Below are 19,914 nucleotides of genomic sequence, written 5' to 3' on the forward strand. Positions count from 1 at the left end.
TCACCAGCAGTCCGCTCGCTATCGCTGCTGCTCTGCCTGGCCCTGCGCGAGTCGCAGCTGCGGCGGCGGCGCGGGCTGGCGCGGCGCTCGGGCGGCGGCTCGGGCGGCTCGGCCGCGTCGCCCGCGCCGGCGAGCGCCGCCATGCCGGCGTCGCGCACGTCGCGGCGCGCCTGCCGGAACACCGGCTTGCATTGGTCGCGCATTTTCACGCCCGCCCTGTGACAGTGGCGGATCTTGTTAGTTCGATTGATGACACAAAACGGTCACATCATTTGATACTGAAGTAAGGTGGTATTGTAGATTTAAATGACATTAAGAAATAAAAGCAATCGGTCAGTCATTTGTGGGAAGCTTTCAAAAATAGTAGATAAAATCTCTGTATGCATAAACAAAAACAAAAAATAAGCAATAATTTGACGATCCTTTACTAAATCCCACTTTCTATGTGAAATTTAATAAAAATCAATCATAGTACGATAAACAATTATCTGTATACCCATTGTACTTTACTTTTTGTAAGAAACTTACTTGTAGAAAACGGTATCTTTATTATTGTATGTGAGACAATTATCGATCATAAGCTGAAAATCGGCTTCCACGTCATCTATCGTCTTATACAAGCCTTTGTCCAATTTCTTGCCCATTGTGCTAAGGTCCATTGGATGTTTCACAATTGTACTGTAATCAGGCACCTGTAAAATACACAACAACTTATAGAGTGCATAACAACAGAATAGATAATGTATGGACTTATAATGGGCTAGCTTATGCCGTTTAATCGGGATTACACATTTCATACCTGTCATAAATCAAGTCATAACTTCTCAACATCTACCGCAAAAGCCAGAGCAGTTTGTACAGGTTGTACACTCAACTATAGCCCTAATAATATCCCCAACTTCTTCAAACCTACACGCGTGCTCCTTAGCCTACCCCCCCCCCCCTCCTCCTGCCCCCTCTTCCCACTAACCTCGTTCAAGTCGACCGGCTCGGTGAATATGTCGCTGGCGTCCCGCTGTCGCAGCTGGCGGAGTAGCTTGTGCAGCGCGGCGCGGTCGGGCCGCAGCGAGTGCAGCACGCAGCGCTCCCACACGCGCGTGTACTCAGCCTTGAGACGTTCGCGCTTGCGCACCAGCTCGCACAGCAGCCTGTGTTATGTGACATATCACTATGTTGTATAAAACTAAAGTCGCATTCCGTTCCGTTTTTTTTTTATATAGTTTGTTTTTTTTTAGAGAGTGATCCAAGAATTTATTTAATATATAATACATACATAATTTCACCCGTGAAAAGTAAATGTGTCTTTATTCTTTTTTCAAATGTCGTCATGCTCAATTACAACAAAATTAATAAAGAAAGACACACCTCGCTCTTTCCAGGTCTTGTCTAATTCTCTGCCAATATTTGAGTTGATTGCAAAGTTCTCGAACATTCACCGTACCATCCTGAATGCCTCGGCTACCTACGTAGATATCATTGAACAAAATATTAACCAATGTGTATTACAAAAAAAAAAAATAATAATGGCCAAAATACATAATTTAACATTTACCAATGTTAAATTATAGAACTCCATAATTGCTTACAATTTTTAAATAAAACATTTACATTCTCTTGGATTCTGTAGTCTTGCAACATAATTCATAATTAAAATTTATTTAATTAATGAATATACAATTTTTTAATGCAAATCCAAACATGTTTTTATTTTTAAACCGGGCTTTGTAAATATTTTCTAAACACGTCTGTGTTGTTGTTTAATGTTATACAACAATAATAGATAATAACATAATCATAAATAGCAAAAAAAAAAAATCTGAAACATCATAATTCTCCTATATCCCACTCCGGAAACAAAACTCACCATGATGACTTGTCAAGCTCTGCAACCGCCTCAACAGCGGCACTCCGTTACGGCTGTGCCGCTTCAGGGTCCAGTACGCGAGTAGCCGCTTCATCAGCTGTGCGCGCGCGCTGGGCGGCCCGTGGGCGAGCTGCGCTATTTCCGCCACTCGCTCAGCCGGCAGTGTGGGCACTAGCACCACTGGTGCCCACGTGCGCTTCAGTGCTAATACTCGACGAGCCTAAAAAAATTAAATAGTTGGTTTCAATATATATTCCAACTAGCTGCAACCCGCTAAGTCTGTATCCCGTAGGAATATCGGAATAAAATGTGTTATTCCAGTTGTCCCGCTATCTACGTACCAAATTTCATTGCAATCGGTTCAGTAGTTTAGTTAGAGTAACAAACATACATCCATCCTCACAAACTTTCGCATTCATAATACTAGTAGGATTGAGACCTAGCAAGCAGTTAACAGCCATTAATGATAAATAATATGGTTGAGATAATTAATTCAATATACATTCTAATTTAGTCCTGAACAGCTAAGCAAAAGGGTAGTTTTGCTCTAACAGTTTTTAAGGCACATAAGCCAATTTAATACAGAAAACAAACTTCATCACTAACATTTTTATGCTGAAGAGCCTTTTTAAAGTGCATTAAAAGAAAGAGAATTACTCACTTGTTTAATTTTATCCCTTCCTTTCTGTCTAATCGCTGACAAATCGCCGGATTTTGTGTCACCCTCCGATTCGGCTGCCTTTCGCTCCTATAAGTTTTGGTTATATAATTTCAATATGAAATTTCAAAGAATGCCATCTAATTAACCCCCATTATTATGAAGCAACACCTTCATTGAAAACACGAATTATATTAATATATGATGTACCTGCAGTATATGCGCAGGAGTGTGTGCATCACAGTACGCCATCTTAGCAACTTGCACGGGCTGACTCGGGTCCCGCCCAGTGCCAGCTGCTTCCATCTTCATGTATAACCTGATATAAACATTCATATAAAAACAAATCAAATCGAAAAAAAAATAGGATTATGAACCAAAACAATTGTATGTGAAATTAATTTCTAGTACATTATTTGAATGTAATAAAATGAAGATGTTACAGATTCAGCACAGGAAAAAAAAAGAAAAATGTTAAAGTGATTGCTTTTATGCATTCTACAAATAAATACGAAAAAAGGGACACTATAAATCAATTGCAATTATTATCTTTTATAATATTTAACCAATAAAGAAAAATTTTTAAATTTAAGAAAAATTAAAAAAATAATAAGAAGTATTATGTGAATCAATGTATAATCCCCTTCGCCAATCTTAATTTCATCATATTTCAAAATGTCCATACGTTCATTATTAGAAAATTTTTGTAATTCTACAAGTGATCTCACCCAGCCTGTTGCGCGCAAGTTACATGAAATGCGGAGTAACAGTTGCTCCTGTGACACTGTATACACGCGCCCACGCCTCTCTGCTTGCACACCATACATTGTAATTTCCAACGAGCTGGTGGTATTGTTTCTATTGAATCTAGAAACATTTACATTGTGTTTAAGTCTTTTTTGTAATATAAAAACCATCAAAATATAGTAATTATCATATGTGCTGATAGGAATTAAGTAGGTACTATAACTACGTCCGCGACTGCGCTGGTGTGGAACAACTAAAAGGCGCCATCTCGAGCCGAAAAGCAATAATACATATATGCCTTTGTCACTCAGCAATAGTATAATATAATATCATTGAGACACATTTACATGTAATTTGTAAATAAGGATTTGTTATTTTTTTTTTTTTCATTTTGGGGCTAGTGTACATCTATCATTAACTCTTACCTATAGGTTCCAAAAAGACTGTATTCGCGAATCGGACTTCAGGTATCCAAAGCGCGCACACCACGTGTGCCCATGTCCCTTGGTCGGTTTGTTTGAAAGCACCTAAAAATATTTTGTTATTATTGTTGCCATTAAATGAATATACCACCATTTTTTTTAGTAATATAATAAAAAAATTAAATTTGACATATACATGATATATGGTTGGAATCGAACCTGAACTTTATCTTTTTCTAAGATTAGAATTATTATTTCGATACACAAAGTCTATCTTCAATAAATGAAATGAAATAATAAGTGAGTAAGTAACACACAACCATATTTTTATGTACACTGGATAAATACTCACCAACATCAAATGTTGAATGACTATGAAGTAATTGCAAGTGAGCCTACATTTTATAAAATAGAGAATAAATGTAATAATTGACAAAAGTTACCTCCAGTGTTTGGACAAAGAACACAGTTAACAAGTCTAGATGGAGATTGTAAGCACCTTCTACAAAGCCATTGGCCCTCTGGTATATATGGCACCTACAAGAAAAATACAATTATTTCTTTTGAATACACAATTGATTTTATATGGTTATTTATTTAATACTTATAACATATTTTGCACATACATCATCTATTATTCGTTATTTCAATTTGTATTGAAAAACCAATGTTGTAATGATTCTGTCATTACTAGAGCTATTGAAATTTCTCATATATATATAAATATTTTAAACCAGAACCTACTCCATAGCAATCCTGATGCACAGCCAAATTGCACATATCACAGAATAGAATAACATTAGTGTTTTGACACTCCCCATCCATGCATATACAGCAGACTGCATCTTCATCCACTGTTGCCGCTGTTTGCTGCCCGTTTTGTGATGCCTGCAAGTAGAAATTTTACATGTAATATTAAAATCATTTTGGTAAATTTATTTCTCAGAAAGCGAAAAAAAATAATTAAGATACTCACTTGAAAGTAAGATTCCTTCTCCAGGCGATCCATAAGTAATTCCAAAGTATCAACAGATACTGCTGGTAAGCCTTGCTTAGCTCGATTCTTGTTGATGATAGATAGCCAGGCTGTATCCTCCTCATCTACATCATATTCGACCTCTCCGTCCAATTCTTCAGCAGATTTCTCAATAAAACGGATATATGCATTAGGCCTCGCTGGTGCATCACACACTCGCTCGTTGTAATCTGGGATCAGCTGTAAGTAAATATAACTTAATAATATGGTCCCGTATCAAATATAAGTCTATTTTATAATATCTCTAGAAATAGTATTATTCCAAATTGATTATTTCCATATAATGTAATATTTTTAGTTAGTAACTTTATAGAGTATACATAAAAAGCTTTAGTAGATTTTTATGTATACTCTATATCAATCACAACAAAAAACATTAAAACTATATTACCCTAAAGCTTGCTTCTGGCAACTTAACATGAGGTTCTTGAGGTGGTTCTACAAATGGTAAAGGCTTTTCTAACTCAGAATTTCGCTTTTCCCATTCCTCCAATGAAATAACAGGTACAGGCTGATCAATTGGTAGTCTACTTATTTTTCCATCAATTTCAAATTGTACTACTTTTTGTGCCTCGGCAAACGTTAATGCTTCTTTTGGCGGACTTTGTAAGGCAATGTCCCCTGTTGGTACTGCTGCTCTAGATCTCCCTTTTTTTCTATTATTGGTTACAGTAGGAGTCGCCGGTGTTGGATTATCATGGTCGTAATTTACTAGATGATATTGTAAACCACACAAACTTTTATACACTTTATCGCATTTTTCTAGCGGGCACTGGTAAGGCGGTGGTCTGTTTTGTCGCAACTTTTTACAAAACTCCAGCACATCGAAATCTAAACCCATTTTTTCGAACACAATTTACAGCGTCATATCATTCAAATTGGGTGAGTTAAAATTGAAAAAGATATTCCATGTGAATAAAGAACAAGGATAGCAGTGGTCCTTCGCTTTTTTTACACTAGAAAAACATGTTTTTTCGACAAAGTGAAAGGTGTTATCGTGTATTTTTACGCCACAAGCGTGAGAAAATAATTTCACCAAAGTACGAAAACAAGAACAATTTGACGTTTCTTTAATGAAAACAATAAATGCACAATGTTGCCATTTTATATATAACATTTACTAAGAAGGCGCATCGATATTAATAAACAGTTGCATGTAAGTGTTAACATCTAGATATATAACACTACGTTTACAATATTGAGCAAAAATTACAAACGTGTTAATTAATAATAAATGTATGATCGACGACGATAATATGCATAATTAGTCTTAAAAACATGCATTGTTTATGACATGTACCTCTCTCAGATTTCGGACGATTGAAATAATCTACAAAATATCGATTTTTTTCTGTGAATAAAAACAAAAAACTTGTCTTTTATTTTATTTCACATCAACAATGATATATTTCGTACTATTTTTTACATAAACAGATGTTTTCCCAATCATATTTCCAGAAATTTCTCATACTTTCTCAATCCAATCTCACGCTTGCAATAGTTACCTCAGTTCTGTGGAGTGTATGTAAACTTAAATGTCAATTATTATTTTCTAGGTGTCAAGCGTCGATGTGTTTATTGTTATTGAGATTTTCAGAAAATATTTGAGTAGATAGGAGCGTTTCGACGATTAAAAATCTGCGTACAAATTACGATAATCAACTCTAGCTCAAATGGATGTGTATGGGTATCCCATGTATCAGTATAATCAATCTGACGAATTGGCAAAACAAATGTTTGCACATCAAGCATTGTCCTCTACAATGCAATACCCCAGTACTTCTAATCGTGGTATGTCCGAGTCCGCCGCACTACCACCTCCTACAGGGGCGCCTTGGAACATCCAGGGATTAACATGGAGCTTACAGTCTCCTCCGAATCTTGTCCAATTCACAGCTCAGACACCAGTAGACAGCAAGCCAATTATACACTGCAAAAGGAAGGGCACAGATTTGGAACCGTCTATGTAAGTATACTACGACTAATGAGCCTTTATTTTATGTTATAGTTAATACGCAAAAAGATTCTTATGCAAGGATGTCTTAGTGTTCAGAATGTAGAACAGTTGTGAGGGAAGAGGCAAGGAGGATCAAACACCTTACCAACGTAGAATATAAAAACTCGAGATATATAAATAGTAAAAATAAAACAATGCATAATTATTTATACTCTTATTATTATTATTATATATTAAGGTTTCATGCCTTAAAATTGTCCGCACATACCAACTTGACATGATTAAATGACACACTAAAACTGTTATGTTAATTTTACTTCCTAAAGTAAAAAGTTCCGACAAACATTCTTTGTCAAATCACCTTTTTTTTTATTTCACACTATAACATATATAGATAGTAGTAAATATTATTAAAGAATATTCATACTTCAACCTAATATTATAAATGTGATAGTTTGTTTCTTTGGATGTTTGTCCATCAATCAAAAACTTCTGAACAGATTTTGATGAAAATTGGTATACAGACAAGGAGCTGATATGGGTGATAGGATACTTTTAACCCAATTAAATACTCCTTTGGGATAAAACAGAAATCTTCATATTCAGTCAAAGCCGCTTCAAGCATCTATGTTAAATAAAACCTTGAAAAATATATCGATTAGACGCAGTATAGAATAGGAAGAAGAAGAATGTTTCAATTAAGGGAATCAATATTTAATTTAATTTTTAATAAAATATATTCCTAAATAAATATAGGATTTAATAAATATATTAACTTTATAAATAAATTAACTTTGTTACAGTCCCGCAAAACAGTTAATAACAGAGGAAAAAATGGCTGCCCATTTCAACAGTCTTCACATATCTTCTGACTATATTCAGCACTCTCTAACCTCTGAAGATGTGATGGAACTATCGGTAGACACAGCGCTAATCAGTGAAAGGTTGAAGGGACATACAATAGTGCTCTCTGAAGATGTTAAAAAGTTAAAGGAGGAACCTTTACTCCCTGCTTCTCTTATAGAAAGGTGAGTATAGAGATTGTACTATTAAGTCAGTTGTGTTATAACTTACAACAATCCTACTAATATTATAAATGCGAAAGTTTGTAAGGATGTGTGTGTGTTTGTTGTTCTTTCACGCAAAAACTACTCAACCAATTGCAATGAAATTTGGTACGTAGATAGCTGGACAACTGGAATAACATATAGGCAACTTTTTATCTTAATATTTTTGGTTGAATTGATTTGTTTTTTTATTGGAAAACAATACTGCTCTTAGATCCTGCTGCACCTGTATCATACACACAGATGAAGCATGTAACAAACTCTCTTAGATTTAATTTTGATCCACTTTTGGACAGATGGACAGATGCCTGTAAATAATAAGAGAGGACTTTAAATGGAGGGGTGGTGACAATACAATAATTTTATGACTATTTCATTGACCTGATTATGATTGCTTTCATTAAATAAATGTACTTACTTTTGAAAAATCATTTTTGGTCCTAATAATCTTTTCAGAATTCAGAAACCACAGATGTCACTGGTTGTCTGGAAACCCCGTGAGGAAATTATCAAAATCAAACCAGGGGATGAGAAGTCGAAGGAAGAAGATGAAACAAAGAAACGGACTGGTGTTCTTGTCCCACCAGAAAACACCGGAATGGACATAGAAATGTAATTTGAATCTTTATAGTCTTAATAATAATTAATAAGCGAAATATCTTGTGTAAATTTGTTAGTTTAAGAACAGATTATTATTAACTTCTGAAGACTCAAAAGTTACTTAATTTTGAGATAAGGAAAATAAAAAAATATCCCGAATCAAGGTTGTTTGGAATTTTACAAAAAAAAGTAAGCATTTCAATGCTATAAAATATAGTTAAATTAATGTTTCACTCAATGAACATTACAACAGACTATTTGAACTCAGAAACTCAATATTTTGTAACATTTGAGTATTAAATATTAATTACCCAATATCGTCTTGTTGAATCCAATTTTAAATAAAGTGTCAATAGAGATGTAACAACTTTTATAATGTTGCTTTTCGTATTAGAGTTATGTGCTGAAAATTTAAAATTTTAATAACTTGTGTTTTTGTGTAAGTGTAAATAGTGTTTTTTAATGTTTATAATTTGTGTTTAAGAATAGTCAAATAAGAATGTCATTTGAAATATTATGTGAACTGAAAATAAAGTAACTTGAATAAAAAATGGGGTTCTTACTTCATCTAAATAGACGTAAAAATAATATGACACATTAATATTATACTACTCCAATAATTCACGCAACGGGCAACATGCATTATAACATATAAATAAAACGCTTGCATTTTAAAGATTCGTTTATTACTTAACATAATCGAAATAACAACAATATAATATCAAAATATTTCGCATCAAAGTAATAGTTACTTAAATCTTATCAATAAGTCAATACTGATATCATTGGTCCGCAGATAGTTTTCAACAGCACCTATAATTCGACAGTCTTTAAATTCAATTGTCTATAATATGCTAATATATTTCATAGTACAAATCTTATATACTCATTGATATAATACTTATAGCTAAGCGGGCCGTGCCGCCTTCGTCTGTAATATATATCACTCGGGCATTAGTATATCAAAGGGTGAAGAATTTTATAAATCGGTGCAACAGTTCCTGATTCACGCTTAAACAACAAATAATCTTTTCAGCGTCATATTTTATAGTATATAGTACTTAGCTAGAAAGAGACTTACATATATCCAAATATTTATGTCTATTATTATAATTAACATATTATAAATTCTAAGGAACGGAAGTAGCTGTCATATTTAAATTTAAAACAAAAATTTTCCCTATATAATCACTACACAGGAATTTTTATTTTTCTTGATAGATACCTAGATAGGTACCTACCTCTAAATATGAAAGAGATTTTACATTAAATTGTTTATTCATTATGTAAATTTGTATAATTTACAATCATTAATAAATTATTACATTTTACTTGAGCCTATTTAATATTGTGAACAAAACTATTTTAATAATTTTAGAATAGCGCAAGTATTCAATTAAGAATTTCATCAGTCGGTAGCTATAGCCAATAATCCTTAAAAATAAAAGGATCTAAAATGTTTTCATCATATTTTATTGTCCTTGGAGAACAAAAATAAAAATAAATAGTGACATCAGTGTAATAATATTCTTTATGTACTGTTCTCTAGGTATAGGTCACCAACAAAAATTATAATATTTTCTTTTATAGGTGACCTATGAACACTCATTATTTACCTAATTACTTCAGAACAAATTGTACGTCTCACATTTTACTCGACTCTTTTTTAAGACTCGCTTTCTCATCTATATTCAAACTGATTGTTGTTTTCAAATTATAATATTTAGTTAATTACATGACAGAAATAATAAATTTTACCTAATATATCTTCACTTTAGTTTTATACATGTTCACCCACGGTCTATAGCAAGTATTTCTCTAGCTCTGGTATCTAAGCAACATCACTGCCAAGTATCATCAAAAGCTGTTCCAAAATTCATGTAGTCTTACAAAAATACATCGCGTTTATAATATGTATTAGCAGAATATTGTCGCAATGTTTATAGTACTCGGACCATAAATAATATTTGCATTGTTACACAACTAAGTGGAATATAGTTATTTACATATAGTTTTTATAGGTAAAATAATAGAATAATAATAAATAAACCAACAAAATATATATAAATAGCCTTAATAATGCTATCTAAAACTATACACAGAAAATACTGTATAAGATTCGTAGTCGAGATTAATAAGATATTTTAAGATCATTCATAAGCTAAAAAATAATTTTGTTGCACATCGATTTATATATCGTTGTTCTATCTATTCGATGTTTGTATCGATAATATTTTCGATTAAGTTATCGTCGTTATTAATCTATCGAACATTATTCGTCACAAATGCATCGCAATTTTCCTATAAAATGCGGGAGTCGAAGCCCAATTGCAAGTAGTAAAATTTTTATCTAAATCTGCATAGCCGCATCATGGGTACATATTGACTTTAACAGTCGCGGTGTCTAAGTCCCGTTTCATATTTTCGAGTTGCTTGATGTCTTGTACTGAAGTCTCGCATTTCTGCACCACGAGGGAATGGTAGAAATGGATTGCGAATGCCACGAAAACTATAAGTACTGAAATATAAGAAAAACAATGATTAAAAATATTTCTCTAAAAAAGGTCAACTACGTGACTGGAAAAGAGGTACCACTCCAAATTTAAAAATGGGGCCAAATAACACAAATATCTAAGACGTAAAAATAATAAGGACAATCAGATGTAAACCTTCAAGAAAAAACATTTCAAATAGTTATTGATTATTGCTTAAAATCTGCAAACTTATATTCGTAGCTTATTATGGACAATCTACTAAGTGTAGATTGTTTTAATAAATTTAATATTTATTATAGTCATAAAAACTCTTTTTGTGTGGAAAGAAAGGAGATACTTTTTATAAGTGGGTAAGTGTTTCTCACCTGGAATGACAATGACTGTAGCTGCCGTGGCCGCCGCAAAAGAATAGTCCCAGAATTTAACCCAGCATAGTATAGCTATCTCCACTAGGAAAAGGAATAAACCTGAAACAAAGCATATATAAAAACTATTAAACTTCATGTACAGAATACTTAATAGTACTAATTATTACCGTACTTCAGCTGCGCTTTGCGTATTGTATTGTATGTAATTTTGACGTATTGTATACGTCCAGTTTAGTAACATGAAAAAAACGAAATAATTTTAAGCGACTGCATTCTTCATAGAATTCTTTTATTTCCAATAATAAATTATAAAATCGTATTTACAAAAACAAACACATTCGATACAACGAAGTTTATAAAATACACGAAATCATTTATGAAACACACATGGATGGATGCCTAGATACCTACCTACTATCTATGCTTCCGTGCAATATTTAAATAATGATAAGACAATACTTATTCAAACGATAGCAACTGTTTTGAATGAAGATGTCTTTATTACCAGCTTACTTACAAGCACTGCATGCATTTAAATGGCGACTTGGTTGGATGAACCGTAAATAGCTAATAGATTGAGTTGAGTAAACACGATATAAAAATATAAATCAACTGATAACAATATAATATTGGTGATGTTATTGTAAGCATGGATAGAATTTCAACGCTTCTCTGTATATTATGTATCGTAATAAAATATTAACGGCAATTCACATAAAAGGGATAATCCTACTAATATTAATAATTTTGTAAGGATGTGTGTGTGCTTATTGCTCTTTCACGCAAAAACTACTGAACCGATTGCAATGAAATTTGGTACGTAGACAGCTGGACAGTCGGAATAACATATAGGCAACTTTTTATCCCGATATTCCTACAGGATACGGACTTACGCGGGTGAAACCGCGGGGCGTAGCTAGTAGATCCATAAAGTTTAGAGAGTTCTTTTGATCTTATTCCACTTCACTTAGTTTTGTTGTCGTCGTTACATTTTATTTAATATTTTGTTTTCGTTACGGGTCAACCCTAGCGGAGCTGGGACATAATTTATACAGGATATATAATTCTTAGTGCATAGCTCGAGCTGTATTAGGTACCTATGGGCAAAATCATAAATTTGAACTACCCACGTTTTTTGTTGATAGTTGATAGTTAATTGTATTTAACATAGATCGCGTACAATATATATCTTATGAAAACCAAAATTTAAGCAATAGAGAGAATCAAACATTAGCAGCATACTAATTTTGGTCGTTAACTGGTTAGTATGTCACCTTAAGTAACTAGTACAAGATAAGGTGACGAAATAAGTTTTCTCTCTACTCACCAGCTGCTTGTATACGTAGCTCTACAGTACTTTTAACATTAGTAATGTAATATAGCGAAATTTATATTATGTTGATAATAATAAACTTATTTTCCTACGCTTTTGAATACTTATCAAAATACAAATCTGTACTGCTATATTAATTATATTATTAGATTAAATAATATCCATACGTAAATGTATCCGATCATGAACTAGGGGGACAATTTAGTGTATTCTACCATTAAAGCATGTATTAACTGAATTTATTGTTATAAAAAATACAATTTAATAGGTTACTGGCACCGGACAATATGGTACGATACATAGGTACATTTTCAACAAACCTTGAAAAAACAAAATGTATATGAAAATAAGTAAATATAAGATTAATTTAAAATATACGTTGTAAACATAAAAACATGTGAATATTATGAGTGCAATAAATCCAATTAAATTTCCTACTCATAGGTACGATGTATGAAATTTAATCGCCATTATCAACATTTTATAGGTATATAAATAATATCATAACTCATTTAACCACATTTTACTTATAATAAATAACTTTGTATAGATATAGACATGAATATTTATATTTTATATGATCCGAATGATATAAGACCATGCGGTAATTGATTCGCGGTAGTAAATTCCACAAATAATATAATTTATGAATGCGCCTTTTATTTTGTAGCTATATGTAACATAACGGACGCACTTTAAAAATGTCTTATATATATACTAGTGTTATTGCAAAATATACGCCGCCCTCTTTAAATGGGAATAAGTTCAGGAAGTTATAATGACCGCAATTAAGAAATGGACTGAGAAGGGTGAGGGAAAGGACACGAAATGCAACATTCTTATGCTAGGTACTATTCTATCCCGATTTTCTGGCACGTTGTGCTACTTTTCTGGTTGAAGCTAGCCCAAATATAGTTAGTATAATATGCCTAAAACAAGCCTTATAACAATATCTCACCTAAAACAGTACTAAACGCCCATGCGAGTTCTATAAACCCCCTCATCCTTTCATGAGGTGACTCCCGCAGTGCCCTTGACGGATAGCCGGGCTCCATTTTGCTAACCGCATCGATATTTGGCAATAAATATGTGGATATCATCAACGCAAATATATGCACAGCCACTAATACTGTGGTACACACTGCAAACATTACGAAAAGCCACTCCGGTACGTTTGTGGGCTCGTTGATCTGAAGTTCCACCATTGCTACCATTGCGAAACCTGGAAATGCAATAAAATACTTAGTTGTTATTGTGTTATTCCAAATCAGAAACTTATAGCCCAGAAAGAGGAAGTTATTATTGTACACTAAGGATGTTGTTATTTAGGTTTATTTTAGTTTTTCAGTTTTTTCAGTTAATTAAAAAAAAGTATTCAACGAATCATGTAATCCTGAATACTTTTGTTTTATTTGACAAATGAGTGCATAACTCCACTCAAAAGAAATAGAGCGTTTGAGGATGTTTATTTGTTGTGATTAAGTAACACCTTTAGACTTTTAATTGTAAGTAGTCCAGATTCATTCCCTCAACGTTTTTACTGCTTATTTAGCCAACTTCTCTAAAACTCACCGGACAGTAATTCCGAGGTAGTGGCCGTGGCTTTCAATTTGGCTCTCGACATATGCAGCCTCCGCCAAGAGAGGCCATCTGGTGAGCCGGGGGCTGGAGGCTCTTCGCTCCAATTGTTTACTGGCATCGCTAGAGCCACTTCGCTCACGCTCTGAAAGTTTTATACATTTAGTTATTATTGACTGTCTTTTAATTAGTAGATTCCGGTCGGTAATTCACCCAAAAAAAGGAATACATTAGAAGATCCCTTACCTTAAACTTTTATTAGAAAAGATAAAAAGTGCAAAATTTCTTAAACATGACCTAGGGTTACTAAAATATAGGTAGGTATAACCATATTGTTGATTTTTAAACCTAAACACGAGTGAAATATTCTATTAAACAAAATATGAATATATTTAGGTGTCTAACGTATAATTAGCTAACTAGATACACTTTGAAACAAGACACAGGTATATCGAAAACAATTTTTACCGGAAGTATTTTCTTTCCTTGCGATATTGATGAATCCATGGCTTATTACGACACATACTGAGTAACTGTAGATGATAACAGTCTGTTAATTAGACGTTTGAACTAGTAGGAAATTACATATTGATGACTAAATCGGAGCTAATAGTCCATTTTTTGTTTACTGTAATGTGTGAACAGAAGAAATAGAGATATAATCAAGCCAGTCATTGCAAAATTATTTTAACTTCTATACAAACGTTTTTGTTACTATTGTTGACAATTAAGATGTCTTAAGAACGTAGACCGTACATAAAGACACAAGTTACAGCATTTTTTGTGATGGTATTGTATTTAATTAAAAAATGATTTGAAGTAATTATCTGAATGCATTAATTTTGATCTCGGGCCTATGGCAAATGTATTTTCGTTAGCTACCCAAGGTCCAAAGGTATTTTTCCTTAACGGCTCACAAAAAAAAACGAAATTTGTGTAATCTTTTACATAATGTAACATTGAATAAATAGTCAGCTGAACACTTATAATGCTCAAGGCGTGTAATTTGTTTTATTCTTATATCCCTTTGGGACGGATCTTACCTATATCAGAATAACACAGTATAATTATTATATTGTGTTATCTAATACAAAAGAGTATAATATCCATCCATACTAAGACATTTTTGTATACATACATAACAATTATGAATTCAATTCCATAGCGATCTGAACAGTCCTTTTGATATTCCTTAATAAATTTTAAATGTACCTTATATGACGTTATACAATATCTACACTAAAACAAATCTACTTCTTATATCCACCACACAAACTATTATATTAGCATACAAATTAATAGTGTAACAATCAAATTTATATTATAACAATTATATAAATAGTAACAATAACTTACCCTGATACTCTGATTACACTGGCAATGCTGCATGTACCCAGGGCTGAGAAGGACAGTAGCTGTTGACTTTCCAGAAATCATGTTTGGAGTTATGCTACCATTGGGCGTGCTAGCGCCCTTTCCGCAATCATACTCCAGACTATGTGGCGCTGTTACTGATATTGTGGGACTATCTGTGGCTGCCTTGAACCTGGTAAATATAATGAGCGAGGCTTTTTATTTTAAACATCTTATCTTATTTCATAGTATCACTGTCCTACAAACTCGATATGTATCTAAATATAAATAATGTAAGGGCGGTCTTATCGCAAAACGATAAAGGCCTTTAATTGAAAAATATTATAATTTTTTTCTTCAAACCGACCCGGTTCGGTTCCCGAATTGAAAACTTGTTTTTCCTATGTTTATTAAGACGAAAATCGGCAATAACGCGCTTCCTACAAAGTACCATCAGAATTTCGTATGTCTTATGGTTTCACACATCCTCATATTGACCGATCTAAATAAGTAAAATAACTTCTTTTGCGATTCAGATAACTGGTATTGTAGAGCACATTTAGTTTTAATCATAAATGTATACCTAGATATTTGTATTTATTGTGTTAATAACAATTGTAATTATTAATCTTAACTGCTTAATTTTAAACCCAGCAATGTATTTTGATTATTTTTTCACAGTTACAGTAAAAAGAAATACTTAATAAATCTCATATCAAAACGCAAAATCGTAAGTATCGTTATTTAAAAGTTCTGAGTTGAAGTGACGTACGTTCGTGGCCTGAATAGTATTTACCATTTTGTAATTGATTAAAGCATAAATCGTTGTTTACTATGGAATGAGAGCGGAGTCATTGCATCACATTTCAGGAATAATCAGGAAATTTGATTCGTAATAAAAATCGAGATGAAAAACAATAATATGTTCATCATAAGATATATGGATATAATATATATTTCTGTCACGTTCATATAACATAATCTCGATTATCGTAAACTTCGTGAATAAAGGGATTTTGCGTCATAATGATTTATTATGGAATTGTTTATGTGGAAGTGGAACCTTGATTTTGAGATGGCGATAAATACCTGTCAGCTACTTAGTGTCTGTTTTATATTAATTTATTTATCAATCATGCATAAGATTCTCAACAACATTCGATTGTTTTAAACAAAATATCAAATGACTACAGAATTTATTACAATTCAATATTTTTCTATCTCAGTCAAAGTTGTGCTCGTGTTTTAAAAATATTATCTATGTTCGCGATCTTCGTGAAACACATGAAAAGAAATTGTTAAAAACGTTTATAAGTACTAAGTTATATAATAAGTACTGAGTTATATTCATTTTTATTTTAGAAGTAACAGCAACAGTTCAACGTTATACCATAGATAGCATAATACTATAGTAATACTTACTTAACCTGACTCCCACTGTCATAGCTCGGTGGTTTTCCAAAACATGGGTACGATTCGCACAGGCCCAAGCTCTTTGGTCGATAGTCCTTCGTTCTGTACGGTTTGTGACGCTCGTAGAGGTGTTCACTGGTGTGAAACCTTTGTAGGCGCGCCTTCACCTTCCCGCAAGGTGGCGTCTGTGTGCACTGGTCTATTTGGCTCGCTTCTTCTACAGTTGTGACGAAACTAGCTTCTGATATCTGAAAAATAATTATGATATCTGATTATTTAACTAGTTATAGTATTTAGAAACAAAAATGTCAAATAGGTAAATACCTCGTCGCCGAATTGTTCGAACCATTGAATGAAAGAAACCTCAAAAATAATTTAGAAGACTCTTAAACCTTCACCTCCTCCCACTTTAAAGTCAATCATACACCTTTAGTTATTATACTTGCTTCATTTTAGGAAGGAATATTTTCTTATTCGCAAGTCACAACCTTTAATGTGGCCGATGTCATTGGCTCTAATCGCTGGTAAAGCGACGTTCAGGACCTATTAGCTAAATAACTGTCTTCCATGCTCATCGTTCCGAGTCACAGCTCGTTGGCTTTTGAATGTTAATTTTACTCTGTCATCGCAATTGTGCGCCCTGAGCGATTATTTAAGATTAATCATGGCGTGCTGTGAATTGCTATACCAGCGTTTGAGAATCAAAGTACATTTGTAAAGATTAATACATCTAAGAGTCATAAGTCACAAAATATTTGGATTTAAACATAGTGTGTGCTAGCTTAATAAAAATCGTATTGAACTATTGTAATTACCTATATATTTTTGATCTTTCCAAAAATTGTATATTTCCAATTATCATGATTAGCAATCCTTAATATAAGAAGGGGCACATAAGGTATTTTCAGCACAGTAAGAAATAAATAACAATTAAAAAAAATTTTATTCGATCGTCTTACGCGGTCACTTACGTCTTTCAAACTGATTTTTTGGGCGATACTATCGAATAACTTGAAAAATGTAGCGAGTGAGTTTAATTAATATCTTAATGTTTGTGAGTAGAAACAACATTAGCTTAAGTTGAAAATAACATTAATTCAGCGAATCAGTGACACACAAAAATAAACAATAACAAACAAGAATAAGGAATACGTGAAAAAAAACACAAAAAGCAAAATAACGGTGTGTCCCACAAGGTGCCGCCAAAAAGGATTTTCTTGTTGGGTTGAAATCGGTCCAGGAGTTCCTGAAATTCACTATTCAGGTATACAGATAGGTTCAGCAGATTCATTTAAGACAAACCATTAATATAAAGTTACATCCATGAAATGCTATAGAATCAAGATCTCTGTTCTAATTACATTTCAAAGAATTCCCTAGGTATTGATTTACTCAGCTGTTCTCACGTTTGGTATTATATCACAGTGTCCGTTTATCTTAATTCGAACTTGTCACATATCAATTAGCGCAATTTCATAATCGCTGTATACTATGGCGTATTTACCGGCTACCGCATGTATAAAAAATTAAAATGCTATGTTGTATGTACATAATAATTATTGACTGGAATTATACGTGTTCTCATCCAAGTGCAAAAATTTTTCACGGTATACAATGAATTCATAGAATCATAAAAAGTAATAACGTATAGTATATGGTGTTGTGTATACCTATAATTAACATTTAGGATGATATAAGCAACTGTATTTTAAAATTTGCAGGTGTGATTTCCCGAAAATAATTAAAGCTATGGTATCATCAATTAGCGCTTAATGTACGTTTTTAATAATTAGTCAACTGAATTTCTATTAACATCAAAAAATTGTTATTAACATACAGTTAGGTATCATTACTTAGCAAAATTAAAAAAAAAAATTTAAAAGGATGATATCTCATCATAATATAATACTGATTGATAATTTGTTTACCTGTTTAATTTTATTTTTGAGATCCATTGTTTATATAAGACCTATATATTTTTCAATAAATCACTGGCACAAAATAAAAACGAAAACTGCGCAAAGCACGGACGTTCTAAATTTAAAACCACGAATTTTACCGCGGGTGGGAAAATTGGCATTTCGATGAGACTAGTTTCCGTGTTTCCACCACAAACGGAAAAAGAATACTAGTGAGACTCTCCACGTTTAATATGTATTTACCGCAACAAGATGATGACATGTATAAAACACATCGCAGAAATCATATTGTGTGTTTTGTTTATCTGTTTTTAATGTCTACAGATCTGTCTCAACTTCAGTCATCAACTTTTGACACGTGGTTTAAATTAATAATTACATAATTATGTTTATTTATAAACAGACATTTAGAAAAAACGTACAGATTTAGAAAAATTAATTTTAAGCTGATGTTTCCATTAGGTAGCTATGATAGGTACCTACCTAAAGCTAAATTATACTGCCAAATACCGATCATAATTAGATTTGATCTAACTAACTAACTAACATAAAAAATTATAATATTCATTCAATTTGATGTTCACAATACAAATTGTATTTTTAACAATAAAACCACAAATCACAGAAAGAGAACACCACAGAATTGTAAATCTATACTATCTATATGTTATGATAATAATGTTTTACTGCTTCATTATTCTAAACCGCGAACGAATTATATATAAATAAAGAATTATAGCTTATAAGTACAAAAATAAACTTAACCAAAATATAAATACGTTGTAAATGGATGATGATATTAAATATCCTATTTTAAATACCTATTTGCTGCTTAGGTTTTAACTAAACACTTTGGCTCTTTCTTCAATCCCTACAAATATTATAAATGCGAAAGTAACTCCTTCTATCGCTTCTTTACACCTAAACCACTGAATTGATTTAGATGAAATTTGGTAACAAGATACATTGAGACATGAGCAAGAACAAAGGATTAAGCTGGAAACCCCAGAGGAATGGTAAATATTGTTTATTTATTTATTTATTTAATAAAAAGAAAACTTACAGCTATAATTACAGTTGTAGTAAAATGAAAAAAGAAAATAA

At 32.6% G+C, this 19,914-nt stretch overlaps 3 protein-coding genes across 4 annotated transcripts in view; 1 reads left to right on the forward strand and 2 right to left on the reverse strand.

The window, feature by feature from the left end:
* The window catches only part of LOC119833450 (peregrin), an 11,547-nt gene extending 5,754 nt beyond the window's left edge, over positions 1-5,793 (reverse strand). The window contains exons 1-13 of the mRNA XM_038357459.1: positions 5,119-5,793; positions 4,668-4,907; positions 4,436-4,579; positions 4,135-4,228; positions 3,695-3,796; positions 3,251-3,389; positions 2,733-2,841; positions 2,526-2,612; positions 1,865-2,084; positions 1,366-1,462; positions 971-1,148; positions 529-692; positions 5-216 (exon numbers count right to left, since the gene is read on the reverse strand). Of these exons, the coding sequence (XP_038213387.1) occupies positions 5-216; positions 529-692; positions 971-1,148; positions 1,366-1,462; positions 1,865-2,084; positions 2,526-2,612; positions 2,733-2,841; positions 3,251-3,389; positions 3,695-3,796; positions 4,135-4,228; positions 4,436-4,579; positions 4,668-4,907; positions 5,119-5,568 (2,236 nt within the window). The 5' untranslated portion in view covers positions 5,569-5,793. The remainder of the gene's footprint in view (positions 1-4; positions 217-528; positions 693-970; positions 1,149-1,365; positions 1,463-1,864; positions 2,085-2,525; positions 2,613-2,732; positions 2,842-3,250; positions 3,390-3,694; positions 3,797-4,134; positions 4,229-4,435; positions 4,580-4,667; positions 4,908-5,118) is intronic.
* Positions 5,794-6,200: 407 nt separating this feature from the next.
* LOC119834796 lies at positions 6,201-8,890 on the forward strand. The gene is made up of 3 exons (XM_038359307.1): positions 6,201-6,693; positions 7,488-7,712; positions 8,208-8,890. The coding sequence occupies exons 1-3, from the start codon at positions 6,401-6,403 to the stop codon at positions 8,365-8,367; spliced, it is 678 nt and encodes a 225-aa protein (XP_038215235.1). The 5' UTR covers positions 6,201-6,400; the 3' UTR covers positions 8,368-8,890.
* Positions 8,891-9,020: 130 nt separating this feature from the next.
* LOC119833589 overlaps positions 9,021-19,914 on the reverse strand; it is a 30,293-nt gene continuing 19,399 nt past the window's right edge. The window contains exons 1-7 of one of the 2 annotated variants that reach the window (XM_038357670.1): positions 18,820-19,023; positions 16,901-17,139; positions 15,482-15,671; positions 14,120-14,270; positions 13,506-13,769; positions 11,212-11,313; positions 9,021-10,869 (exon numbers count right to left, since the gene is read on the reverse strand). In XM_038357670.1, coding sequence (XP_038213598.1) covers positions 10,721-10,869; positions 11,212-11,313; positions 13,506-13,769; positions 14,120-14,270; positions 15,482-15,671; positions 16,901-17,139; positions 18,820-18,846 — 1,122 coding nt within the window. In that variant the 5' untranslated portion in view covers positions 18,847-19,023 and the 3' untranslated portion in view covers positions 9,021-10,720. Of the gene's footprint in view, positions 10,870-11,211; positions 11,314-13,505; positions 13,770-14,119; positions 14,271-15,481; positions 15,672-16,900; positions 17,140-18,819; positions 19,024-19,914 lie in introns of those variants that run through there. The other variant, XM_038357662.1, reaches the window with a different exon arrangement.

Source organism: Zerene cesonia, chromosome 2 (genome assembly GCF_012273895.1).
Source record: "Zerene cesonia ecotype Mississippi chromosome 2, Zerene_cesonia_1.1, whole genome shotgun sequence".
Classification (NCBI taxonomy): domain Eukaryota; kingdom Metazoa; phylum Arthropoda; class Insecta; order Lepidoptera; family Pieridae; genus Zerene; species Zerene cesonia.

Excerpts from the sequence above, each read along its gene's own strand:
- LOC119834796 (XM_038359307.1), top strand. The coding sequence starts at position 6,401 with ATGGATGTGTATGGGTATCCCATGTATCAGTATAATCAATCTGACGAA. Across the intron at positions 6,694-7,487 it reads ACAGATTTGGAACCGTCTAT|TCCCGCAAAACAGTTAATAA; the intron begins GTAAGTATACTA and ends ACTTTGTTACAG. Across the intron at positions 7,713-8,207 it reads CCTGCTTCTCTTATAGAAAG|AATTCAGAAACCACAGATGT; the intron begins GTGAGTATAGAG and ends TAATCTTTTCAG.